Source organism: Aspergillus clavatus, genomic scaffold (assembly GCF_000002715.2).
Source record: "Aspergillus clavatus NRRL 1 1099423829791 genomic scaffold, whole genome shotgun sequence".
NCBI lineage: Eukaryota > Fungi > Ascomycota > Eurotiomycetes > Eurotiales > Aspergillaceae > Aspergillus > Aspergillus clavatus.
Genome location: NW_001517108.1, coordinates 592,513 through 604,607, shown reverse-complemented (window position 1 = coordinate 604,607; position 12,095 = coordinate 592,513). Strand labels below are relative to the sequence as shown.

The 12,095-nt window shown below is 48.8% G+C and overlaps 3 protein-coding genes across 3 annotated transcripts, besides 4 other annotated features; all 3 read right to left on the bottom strand.

Moving 5' to 3' along the window:
- Positions 1 to 666: 666 nt before the first annotated feature.
- Positions 667 to 1,857, bottom strand: ACLA_069790 (Yip1 domain protein; the record flags this gene model as incomplete). Its single annotated transcript, XM_001275373.1, has 4 exons — positions 667 to 916; positions 1,002 to 1,154; positions 1,237 to 1,654; positions 1,761 to 1,857. 4 exons carry the CDS (start codon positions 1,855 to 1,857, stop codon positions 667 to 669), a joined length of 918 nt encoding a protein of 305 aa, XP_001275374.1.
- Positions 1,858 to 2,602: 745 nt separating this feature from the next.
- On the bottom strand, positions 2,603 to 4,974 carry ACLA_069780 (pentatricopeptide repeat-containing protein; the record flags this gene model as incomplete). The annotated part of the gene is made up of 2 exons (XM_001275372.1): positions 2,603 to 4,297; positions 4,357 to 4,974. The coding sequence occupies 2 exons, from the start codon at positions 4,972 to 4,974 to the stop codon at positions 2,603 to 2,605; spliced, it is 2,313 nt and encodes a 770-aa protein (XP_001275373.1).
- Positions 4,975 to 6,967: 1,993 nt separating this feature from the next.
- ACLA_069770 (putative C2H2 transcription factor (Con7)) lies at positions 6,968 to 8,753 on the bottom strand (the record flags this gene model as incomplete). Its single annotated transcript, XM_001275371.1, has 3 exons — positions 6,968 to 7,320; positions 7,653 to 7,833; positions 8,049 to 8,753. 3 exons carry the CDS (start codon positions 8,751 to 8,753, stop codon positions 6,968 to 6,970), a joined length of 1,239 nt encoding a protein of 412 aa, XP_001275372.1.
- Positions 7,877 to 7,919: a microsatellite.
- Positions 7,882 to 7,919: a microsatellite.
- A 750-nt stretch (positions 8,754 to 9,503) lies between the features above and the next one.
- Positions 9,504 to 9,523: a microsatellite.
- A 1,570-nt stretch (positions 9,524 to 11,093) lies between these two features.
- Positions 11,094 to 11,125: a microsatellite.
- Positions 11,126 to 12,095: the final 970 nt, after the last annotated feature.

Genomic DNA, 12,095 nt, shown 5'->3' with positions numbered 1-12,095 from the left:
GGAGAGGATCAAGTTGAAGATCGAGACTTGAACCAACTATAGATTTCAAGTGTAAGTTGGCCGACAAAGAATAATCGGTGCTGGAATTGAGAAGACTGCTTGAGGGTTGCTGAACGGAGTCGCTGGTGCCATCAATATCGTGACAACGCTTGCGTCGTGCGACGATCGGATTGGATCCACCAGCAGAAACGGTCAAACTGCGAATAGCCGCCTTCGAATAAGGCAAGACCTCGGGACAAAGCACTGTCAAAGAGGCGGACAGGAATGGTGATGAAACAGAATATGAGGTCCGAGTCTCCAGTTATCGTGATGCTGAGCTAGCTGTTGTGTTGTCTGGTCGCCCGGTCACCGCTCGGCTCCACCCTGCTTAATGATTGGAAGCAGAGGGTGAATACTCCGTACTGTGAAGTTATACTCAGAACTCGGTCCTCATGAAAAAACAAAACAATCATTGGATATCTAGAACATGATGGAAGACTACTAAGAGTACATGTAGCTGGCAGAAAGACGGAAAATGAAAGCCCAATCACTGATAATGCTGGATATACTTGGTGTTCATGTTCCACTATCCACTCATCCCATCATTGCGATCGTAGTATTGTTTGATCATTCTTTGGCTTAATGAATGATAGGATACCAGGCCGGCCGGTTCGCATCTTCAATCTCCTAGCTGATGAAGCAAAGGCACCCGATCGCGATGTAAAAGACAAATAGAGGGTAGACGGCAATACCAACCCGGTTCTTGATCACGCCAGAACCACCTAGAATGCTCACACCGGCGGCAAGGGACCATGCGATGAGAACCAGGTAAACGGGTATCCGAGCGATCGTCGGAAGGCCCAATGCACTCAGCAGCGCAGCGATTACCAAGGGAAAGAGAGTGTAGCCGATGATGCAAACCGACTGGAAGAAGGAACTAGTCGCCCCGGAAGGCTTGCGTTAGTGGTAGTCCTTCATGAATCCCCCCCCCTATGGACCTCTTCACTAGAGGAGAAACTTACATGTTCCCGCCAAGCAGTTTGATCTGCAATGTTACCACAGCCTCCCCAATCCAGACTATCGAGAAGACACCCGAAAAGACAAGAGATGCCTGTTCGCCCTTTGCACGCATCGACAAGAACATACTCAGCAGCAAGCAGAAAATGAGCGGACCCCTACACACGGTATCAGATATGTTAGCCATCCCGGTTTCAACCAACGCTTCCAAGCGGTCCCGCAAAGAGTCGCAACACTCACCAGAGATCCCAGTCGCGCAGACCCTCGCTCATCCCCCCCTGTAGAACAACATCGGCGTCCGGCCAGCGTCCCACAATGCCCCTCATTCCGCCGCCGAACCCGGTGGCCTCTCCTCGCTCCGCGGCCCCGATGCCGCCTCCGCTGCGCTGCAGCATCCCTCCCATCAGGTATTTGGGCCACAGCACTTGGCGCATCTTCTCCCATACCGCTCGCAGGTCGCGCGACAGCGTCTCCCACACTGTTTCATCGATGGTGTTCTGAGTTGCGCGACGGTCCTCTCCGGGGATCGTAGATGTCAGGTAGTTGCTCGATAGGTTGCTTCCGAATCCTCCTCGGCTTGAACCTGAAGGACCGGACTGGATGTTGCCTCTGAGCGGAGCAGTGTCGGAAGTGGACAGGGGATCTTCGGCATCGAGGGCTGTTTAACGATAGTACGAGACGCATCAGCAATAGCTCTATTATGGTAACCGAGAGTACTTATTATAAAGTCGATATGCACTTGAAAGAGATAAGAGGGAACCCACCATCATCAGCCTCGATCACATCGTCATCAAGAATCGATTCATCATCACGCAATTCCATGTGCGGATAGTTGTGCGAGCTGTGCGAGGTGCTGGCCATTGTAGTAGGCAGGTATATTGTTTGGGTGCCGGATTAGGTCCAATCGCAAAATGATTAAACACAGGAGCCTTGCTTGTCGCACAGAGACTCTATATCCACGGATATTCTAGTCCTTCAACAGCTGTAAGTGAGTAATAGAAATAGAAAACCCTTTTGTCTTTCATGAGAGTCCTTGTCAATGCAGTCCGCGGAGTCTCCCTCATTGCTGTTGTCTCAGGGCGGAGAGGCTAGAGTGGCATTACGTACGCACACGGGCCGAAACGGGCAGGCGGAATAGTACCCTGAATGTAGACATCAGATGAAACATGCCATCATTTGCATGCAGGAGAATGAGAGATTGTGAGAATTACATTAGGCGAAGAAAGGAAGAAAGGTGAACTCAGGGATTCATTATGGGGATTGGCGAGGACACGCTTGGATATACTGTGAGTGGCTCCAGATGATGCTCATAATGTGATAGGTATGAAAGTCGATTGATTCTGGGAGTCGATCCACCTAGAATAGAGTACAAAACTGGAACATAATACATGATTGAATAGAGATTCCTCAAATGCTAGAAGAAATGATGCAAAGTTATATGCGTAATGTACATGTAAGTCTTTTGACCCCAACGCCCATGATATGCATGCAAATGCCAGATCCAAGAATGGAACATTTGCTGAGGTGATTATCTATATAAACCCATAAAAAGGATCAAACAAGGCCTGGAATGTTCCATGATGAGTTCCGTTGTGATATACAAAGCTCACTTGACCCATTTTTGAGTATCAACAGGGATATCACGCTTTTCTTCAAAGGCTGTGAGCTGCGCCGGCGTCGGGTGCACGAGGGTGTTTCTGAATTTGTTGACCATCTCAGTATCGGAGAATTTGCGAAGTGCGGTTGCCTCGCGTTTCCATTGCTGGCAGTCATACTTGTTGAGTAGAGGAGTATTTTCACTTTTCAAAAGCTCATCAATCAAGCCTCTTGTCCGAACTAACACCTTCAGCGCAAGAGACCCGGAAATGGATTGCTCTGTTTGATCTCTGGGTCGATCCAGAGATGAGTTCCGACTAATCCTTCCATGCTCCATGGCTTCTTTGAGTTTTGTGATATGAGGTTGCAAATTTTGCACAGCGAAGCTTAGCAAGCCGAGTCGTAGTTTGCGACCTAATGTGGCCAGAGGATCCATGGGATTCCGTTTGACTTTCAGTCCATTCAATGCCATGAGGTGTTGCGGGTTGTCCAGTAAGACTTGCACGAAGTCCAAGTAATCTTCGAGAGCCTTGGGGTGAGGAAGGACCAAAGTCTTGGACATGATATCCAGAAGCTCATTGGCATACTTGAGGGCATTCATATTCCTGCGGTCTCGACGGCAACAGCTCAAGGCAATATGGAATGTCTTTGGCTGTGGATTAGGCATATAGCGAATAAGGTCGGTGGCAAGACGACTAGAACGGGCCAGCCTGAGGATTCGTAAATAAGCATGAATAGATCCCATATCTGCATGTATTATGTGTTCATTGCCTTCTTCCGTGAGGTATTGCCAATAATTCTTCGCAAGACCCAGCCCCTGAGTCATGGTCAGACAAGCCTCCAAAATCGTACAGAGTTCCTTATTGCCAGCAGTGATAAATTGGGGACCAGGTCCTCCAGTTGTAATCAAATGTGTCTTTGGTGCGAATCCGGGGCTGACGGGGATCACTGGATCAAAAAGATTCTCAAAGTTCTCATCTTCATCTTCTTCTTGTTCTTCTTTCGCTGGCTCTGTCTCGGTTTCTGTCGGCCTGTACACACGGTTGTCCGCATCCACAAAGGGAACGTCTTCCAGGTTTTTTGTTTCACTTGAAGTGTTCCACTGTCCAGGTCGTGCGGATGTGTGTTGGGCCTCGGGGGGCGGCTTGCTCGCAAGGTTAGGAATTCCAAACGCCTGATTCATCAACGCGAAGATGTCATAGCAGTCACGCTGAGTTGCCCCTTCTAGAAGAAGGCTGGCCATGCCGCCCACAAGCTTGTTGTCTAGAGCGATCTGACCCTTGCGCCAGCGGTAGACAACGTCAGACCAGATCCTTTTGCCTTCCTTGACAGCCTGGGCCTTCCGGGCCAGTATTTGTTGAACATCCGAAGGTCCCAGCTTTTCCACGTCCCGCTGAGCGGCGTTCTGAATTGCTCTCAGGATGACGGTGTAGGTTAAGGGATCTGGCGAACCGGGCCCGTCCTCCGGCAGCTCACCCGCGACTTCCCACAGCGTATCCATATCTCCGTGGCGAGAGCAGACATTGAGCATGGCATTGGTGTGGATGATACTCGGTTTGACGGCAGAGTTGCTGGCGTAGATGGATCTGTAGATGGATAAAGCCGTTTTCACCGGGTTGAACCCTTGAGATTTCTTCGATGTGCTGAGACCGTTGAGCATGATTGTATAGGCCCATGAATTCGGCTTTCGTCCACGCTTCTTCATCTGCAAGATAGAACCCCAGAGATTAGCTAAAGCTTGACGACAAAAGAAAGGATTCTCACCTCATTCCAGAATTTGAACGCAGCTTTAGGCTCTCCTTGCTTCAAACAATACTCGAATAAGTGGTTCCAAGCCACTGTGCACTCCATTTTCTCCATCTGTGCCTTGCGAATAAGCGCCACCGCCAGAGGTGCGTCTCCCGCTTGCAGGACTCTCGCAACTCGGTCCGCCAGCACCTTCGGGTCCTTCAACCACTTCAGCTCCATCTCCACCACCTTCCTGGATATTGTCGCCCCCATAGCCTCGGGGTCTTCCCCGTGCGCTGTGGAGGATGTGCCCATGGCAAGATCCAAGAGCGACCCGCCTCCATCGTCCCGTCGTTTCTTCCGAACCTCTTTCTGCGGCTCGGCAACATCTGCAGGGCTCGTCTCTGTGGTCGTAACACCCACCTCAGCCGTGGGATCTGACACCGAAGTTTCCGTCGAGTACTGCTTCACGGCGATTGATCTCCAGGACGGCAATTGTCTCCCGACGAGACCCCGCTGTGCGGCGCGCGCAAGGGGAGTAGCGTAGAACATGCCCGGTGCGGACTTTGTCCATCGTGACGATGTTAGACGCCTCAACGACATGGTATATTCAACACCTGTCCGAAGCGCAGCCGCATTGCTACAGCGAAGCATTTAGAGCAGTGGAACCTTGACTTTCCCCTGTTCCCTTTTGTCGCCGAGCTCTGGATAGCCAGTTCCAACCTTTCTCTTCGCAATAAACCGTGTTCAGCACCACGGCAGCCGTCTCTTTTCGAAGGCAAATCGAACCAGGAGAGCAAAAGGAACGTCTCGGCAATGTCACAGGCTTGGATTTTCCGTTTCAATTAGAACTTAAAGGCCACTGACAGACAGTAGAAGCGCTAGTATTTGGTGATAGAGAAAAATTCAAACACATAAAGAATATGAAACACAATATCAATTTCCAACGGCTACTGACGAGGAAATCGGACCAAAAAAAAGATGGTCTCGTGCTATCACAGTTATCGCAGCTGTCCGGGCTAGACAATCTGCGGTTAGCGCAGTTTAACCATCGACGGAGGTATATGACTCCGGTTCCGAGCTGTCATTGCTTGGGGCCTTAGGCAGACCGTACTAGTCAGCACATTTTTAACCTCAAGCCTCAGGCACCAATGGATAACCCTTCGCGGTTAGTCCATACTACTACTTCTGTACTTCGTAGTTCGTAGTTAGTAGTACTTAGTACTCCGTAGTCCGTAGCACATTCCCCGGCTTGGTTCAGCCTTATGAGACCATGGGGCATGGGCTTGAGTTAGTTAGTCTCCTGCGGCCTTGCCTACCTTAGTGTCCCGTACGGCCTAAGTACATGCCTCCAGATCGACTAGTCGAACCGCCAGCTTTATTTACGGCTAAGCCTTATAAAATATTAGTCTAGGACCTGTCTCCCCAATCTCGACGAATGTGGGAACTCCAACAAGACGCTACAAAAGCCGAACGCACTCCTCAGTCGATCAGAACAACCATTAGCCAGATCTCTACAGACCTGATAAGTTTGAGTTTACAAAGCAGTTTTTGTCAAGCTATTGCGGACTGTAAAGAGCCCGTGCCTAATCTAACGGACTCCTCTAAGTCATGAAGATTTGCATGTTTTTTGAACAATAAACTACGCAGTGTATTGATGCTGGTGGTCTTCGACGAACTCAAGGATTAGATTCATAGAAGAATTGTCATTGCAGTAGCAGGCCGCAATTCAGCTCGTCTGCAAGATGCCATAGAACAGAGAATGCAGGAAGCTGATCCGGAGCACCAGAAGATAAGAGGAGAGACTGAACAAGTTCGAATTGTAAGACTATAGCCACCAAACAATATCATGACCGTATGGAGAGGCCCACTGAGCAAAGGACATAATGCACAAGTTCAAACCAACCAGTGTAGGCAAAATCAAAAGGGAAATAGAAACATCAGTCGAGATGAAATGGAGGATGAAAAGACAGGTTGAAGAAATTCAACACGAAGCAGAGTTGACATATTGATGGGTGTCAGGGGAAAAGCGTGAAAGTAATAAATATCCACATGCAACACAGGAAATGCTTAGCCAATGCAAAGTGCCTCGCCAGGTGTCCCAAACCATGACAATTCCGGAAGCCGGCTCTGGCAGGAACGGGGAAACGGTGTCCTTGATAAAACGGTAAACGAAATTTTGTCTTCTCTTCTTGTTCGCAGGCGATCTAATTCAAAAAGGGGGCAAAAAAGAACATAACAAGAATAGAGCATAAGTCGGCGTTCCGCTCTTCGACAATAATGATCAAGGCCAGATGGTATCATGTGCGCAAGACTTTAAAGAATTAGATCCGCGATGGCGATACGGGATTGGGGAGATAGTGATATTAGTTATGCAACCTGAGAGAACACAGGAATCTTGGGCATCTATTGTGGGTAGCTGGTCGATTGATTTTCTGTAAGAAGCCATCATCGATCAGCTATAATCCCTAGAGTCACAAATCCAAGGGCCTCCTGATTGAAATGTTTCTGTTTTGCCATATCATATGGCATGCTGACTGGGTATAGCGGGTGTGTGTATGTGTGTTTGTGTTTTTGTCATTTCAATTTCCCCTCTATTTCTTCTTCTTGGCCCGGTCCTGACAATGCAAGGAGAACAAAGGACGGGCTACTTACGTTGCTGGTACACCTGCCCGCTTTGTCCGTACGGGGAGTGGGGATAGTTCGTGGGAGGATAGGCCATTTGACCATTGCCCTGGTACACCATGCCACCGGCACCACCGTACTGCCCAGGCACTTGGCCGTCAGCAGGTTGGTAGCCGATGGGCGGCAGCTGGGGGCGAACGCCGCCGGCATAAGCAGGTGGTTGAGCCTGAGCGGGATCGGTAGGACCTTGAGCGTCAACCTGGTTCGCTTGAGCAGCCTGTGCGGCGGCCGCACGTTCACGCTCTTCCGCAGCCTTGCGCTGAGCTTCCTCTTCCTTCTTTCGAGCCTTCCATTCCTTGCGAATTTCCTTGAACTCTGTGAGGAAATAACATGTTAATGCTCAAGTCCGGTCAAGAAGTGGATAAGTAGTCTGGCAGAGGGAGGGGGGGGCGTTGGTATTAGATTCGCAAGTTGCAGTGGTATGTAGAGTTTAACTCCACGCCGGCGTCTTGCACTACTGCGATCCGCGGCGCTAAAGCAGTGTAACTCGACTAGTGCGCGAATATCCGCAACAACCTAATCAAAACAACTGCGTGACCCCAAACAAAGTGACCCCAAAATGATTTCGGGATATGGCGGTAAAAAAGATGAAATATATCCTTAAAACAAAAGGAGCCAAAAAAAAAGGCATCTTAAAAAAGACGTACCTTCAGGAGTTCGCTTGGCTCCGTGCGATTGCATTGTAACATGCGCGTTCAAGTGGTTGAGAGTACCATACGCTTTCTCGCACCCATTCCAGCCGCATTTGTACATGCGCTCGATTTCTTCATAGCGGCGCCGAGGTCGTTTATGTTGCTGCGCACCAGGGATAGGAACGAACGAATAGACCTAAAAGATCGTGAATGAGCTTCCGAACCGATCATTTCCATGTAAATGAAAAAAAAAGAAAAGAAAAGAAAGAAAAGAAAAGAAAAAATGAGCCGTGTTCCACAACCCGACAGGCAGCCTGGCAGAGACCTCAAATTTCCAGAGGCGTCCGAGACAAGAAAAAACGCAAGAGCGCAAGCCTTTGGAACCAGACGCCGAAATCATCAAAAACATACCTGGCCAGGGCGCGGCCCTGCGGTCGCGGCAGGGGAGGCGGGACCAACCGTTGTAGCAGGAGAGCTATAAGGTCCAGGAAGACCGTGTTGGTGCTGTCCATAACCATGCGACCATTCCGGACGCGTGTACATCTGAGGAGGCGGTGGAGGAGGATGGCCCTGATATTGGGCCATGTCATGACCCTGAGGCTGGTAGGGAGAATAGGGAGGAGGATAGGTAGGGCTGGAGGCCGCGATTGAGGGATCTATAGGAACGTCCGCGTCAGACTTTACGTTCGCGTGATTGCGATGGTCATTGTGGTGTCCATCATGGAGGGTGGTCATGGACGGACTTGTTGCTTGAGCCATACCTGCCGCACCACCGGCCTGGGTGTTGGGGGCGTGATGGTATTGAGGTGGGCGGGCGAGGTAGTCCGGATACGCAGGCGAGCGCGCGGCGGAAGGCTGGTTCAGACCGTAGTCTGACTGCGGCGTGTTGGAGGACGAAATATTGGCGGCAGCGCCGGCGGCGGCAGAGGCAGGTCGGACCTCGGGCTGAGGAGTGTACTGAGGCGTAGGGCGAACCTCGGGCTGAGGCGTGTATTGAGCAGTGGCAGCAGCAGAAGCCTGGTCTGCAGCTGGGAGTTCAGAATGCGCGGCGGCAGACGGTGAATACGGAAAGAGCGAACCTGACTGCGCGTACTCGGAGGCAGGTCTGTTGTCCATATAACACAGATTTCAGCCGGTACCAGAGACGTTCCTGATCTTCCTCCAAACTCGCGTGTCTGTTTCTAGACGCGTCGAAGAATCACAATGAGCTTTGTGGACACCAAAAATAAGAACGTCGAGTTGATCGAGTTAGAGCAGGGGGAGGAGATGATAGTGCGGGAGATCTCAGAAAAAGTGATCTCGTGGCGCGTTGCTTTCTCTGTCTTGCTTCCTCCCTCTCTCGTTCCTCTTCTTCTTCTTTCTTTCAGGACGTACTTTTCAGTGAATCTGGATGGAAACTGCCCAGTCCAGAAACAGTATCGGAGAACAGGACTCGATGTGTGATAATTCACACTAGAAGCGAGTAATCAAGAAGTGAATCGAAGGTAAAAGAAAATAGAAAAGAAATGCGGCGCGTTGAGCTTCTGTAGTGAAGAAGCCAAGCACACTGCGCACAGGAAAATTGACAGAGAAATAAGAGGTGTAAGAGGTGAATAAAGATAGTAGGAAAAGCACCTGTTGCTGGCTTTGGGGGATAGATATGATGCTTGGAACAAGATGATGCTTAATTGCTTAGTCGCCTTTTAGGGTGGATGGAGGATGCCTTGCAGGTGGCGGTAGGCACAGCAGCACGAGGAACCAGCGGGAGAAAAAAAGGAACCGTCACTTTAGGCCTGGTCGGGGGGAAAGAGGGTTTAGAAAACAACCCAGGGCCAAGGCGTCCACAAGCGAAACGAGGAAATGATTAGATAAAAGTTTCGAAAAAGAAAAATAAAATAAAATAAAATCAGTCACCAGGCTCGAAGGGAAATAGTGTGAAAGACGATGTCTCGATCAAGTGGCAACCCAGAGAAACTAATCACCCTAAAAATCGAGACGGTGGGAGAATTGGTTGGACTCCACCCGGATAAGAAACCTGGGCAGAAGAGGCGGCCTAAAAGGCTTCAGATGGACGAAGGAGCGATGCTGCTTTTCGGCAGGAGGATAAGAGAGAAGAAAAAAAAAAAAAAAAATTCAAGAGCACCTCGTGGGATCCGAGGGTGCGATGGGTTAGGTGTGGACCCCGTAATCTTTCGTAGTGGTAAAAAGGAGACGATGAGAGGAGGAGACTGAGAGGACAATAGCCAGTGATCCAAGGTCAGAGGAAGAGGGGGCGGATTTTGGTACTAGTATTCTCGTTACGGATACTCCGTACTGGACTCCGTGATTGAGGAATTTTGATTTGCTGTTTTCTTTTTTCTTTTTCCCTCTCTCTTCTTTTCTTTTTTCTTCCCTTTTGTCTCCTCTCTGTTTTGACTCTTGGACTTGGAGAGTCGGAGTGCCGTCGCTTTGTAGCGATGGATCCGTTACCAGTAACCCTGACCCACTTTTGTATGGTGAAATATCAGGGCCCCCAAAACAACTGTAAATACCAATTTCTTCCCTTCCTTTCCAATACTTGGTATTAGCAGCAGTATAGGTTTCTTCCCCCTCAGTAGTCACTTAGTTGGCCAGTGTCCTCGAGGAAGATGTACTCCGTAGGCTCTTGTGGACTTCTTCCGGCTAAGCTTTCCTTGTCTGATTTTCTTTTCTTTTTTTTCTTTTTTATAAAAAAAATTCTATCCCCTCTTTTTTTTTGGTTTTCTTTCCAAAGAGCGGAGCTCTCCGCAGAAAAGTGGCGAGATTAGGATTTTACCGGGCTCCCCCTTTTTCCCTTTGATTGGATATGCTTCGTATTATGTCTCCTCAATTGAGGTATCGCTTCCAGCGGTTTTGCCCGTTGTGGTGTGTTGCGGTATCGGCGACGATATCAAGGGTGATGTCGAAAAAAAACTTATAGTACGGAGTAGGACGAGAGCTGTTAGAGGCTTGGAGCTTGGATAGTCTACCCGCGACTTGGGACAGACGGTGCGCGTGTCGAGAGTCTCGAGGGTCGGCCGCAGGGAGACTGTTGTGAACCTAGCGTATGCGCCCGTGGAGACCATCCAAGATCACTGGCCAACGTTTTGTCAGGATAGTCGAGTAGGCTAGTCAGGATTTTAGGGAACAGATGAAGATGGGCTAATATGGCGTGCCCGAGGAACGGCTTGAACGATCTGGGTAACGGGCCAAAATAGCGCGTCCCTAGTAAGGAAGAGAGAGTGTAGTGTAGGTCGGGGAAAAGCGAGGTGCGCGTGCTGGTTCCCTTAGTGGAGGCTTTTAACGGAGAGAAAACCTAAGAAAAGAAAAAGGACAGAAAACAACGCAGTGGTTCAAAGGGTCGTGTAATAATTATGACAGAAGCTTTGGAAAGAGGTTGTCCCACTGATTGAAGATAATGATCAAATTTAATCTGGACACAGATCAAGGAGCAGGTAGGTATCAACGATAACAACGATTAAAAAAAAAAAGAAAAGAAAAAAGAAAAAGAATATTGGTAAATGGTTAGACTACTAGTAGGTAGTAGTTATTTTCTTGGTTTTCGAATGGCGGCTGATGCCGGTAGTAGCTTCTTTCTGCTTAGTCTGAGGGACTGTATTGGGTAAAATAGGTGGTTCGGTTGGCCAGGTTGATCTACTACGTAGGTTGTTTTGGAGAAGAGGATGGAAAGCTAGGAGAGGAACACGGAAAATAATTGTTACCGTCTGCTCTGTACCCATGTTCTACCCCTGTGTTGTACTGAATACAACAGAAGCTTAGGTAAGATTCACTGATACCTTATCGTGACATGGCAGTGTGATATCGACAGAAAGCATTATTATGAGGTTCCAATTAATTTGTGGCAATATTATGCTTGATGACCATCTTACATAATTTCTTCTCCAAGACGTAGAAGTATTATATAGTTTGTACCTTGTTACCTCAGTCTACATAGACACAGGGGTACTTCTATGGGCAGTTGCAACTTTATAGTACTTGCATACACCGTAAGATACAGTACATAGGTTCTGTGCGCAAGTCAGGAACGCGTCAGTGGAGACCACGAGGAAACAACCCAATAACAACGATATTAAAAACACTCATTAGATACCAGATCTCACATATTGTTGGTAATCCTCAAGATTTCGATCTCTCCTGAGCAGATTAGAGCAACATCAGACGAGACAGAATGTATCTTGTTCTATCTGATCGAAAAACATCCCGCTGATGGTTGATTTGAGACTTCATTGTTGTCTAGAACAAAGATCCAGAGATCTTCGATTCTCGCGTTGTATCAAGTAATACAGAGTTACTCGGTCACTTTGAAAGATGCCCACCCCATATCTACGACCTACGTAGTTTCCTAGGATAGAATAATTTCGGAGATTGATTGCCTAACTAGCGGCATTATTATTGTAGATGGTACTTTTGTCGCATCACACGCCGGGGCACAATCAGAGCTCTTGAACTTGAGGTCATGGT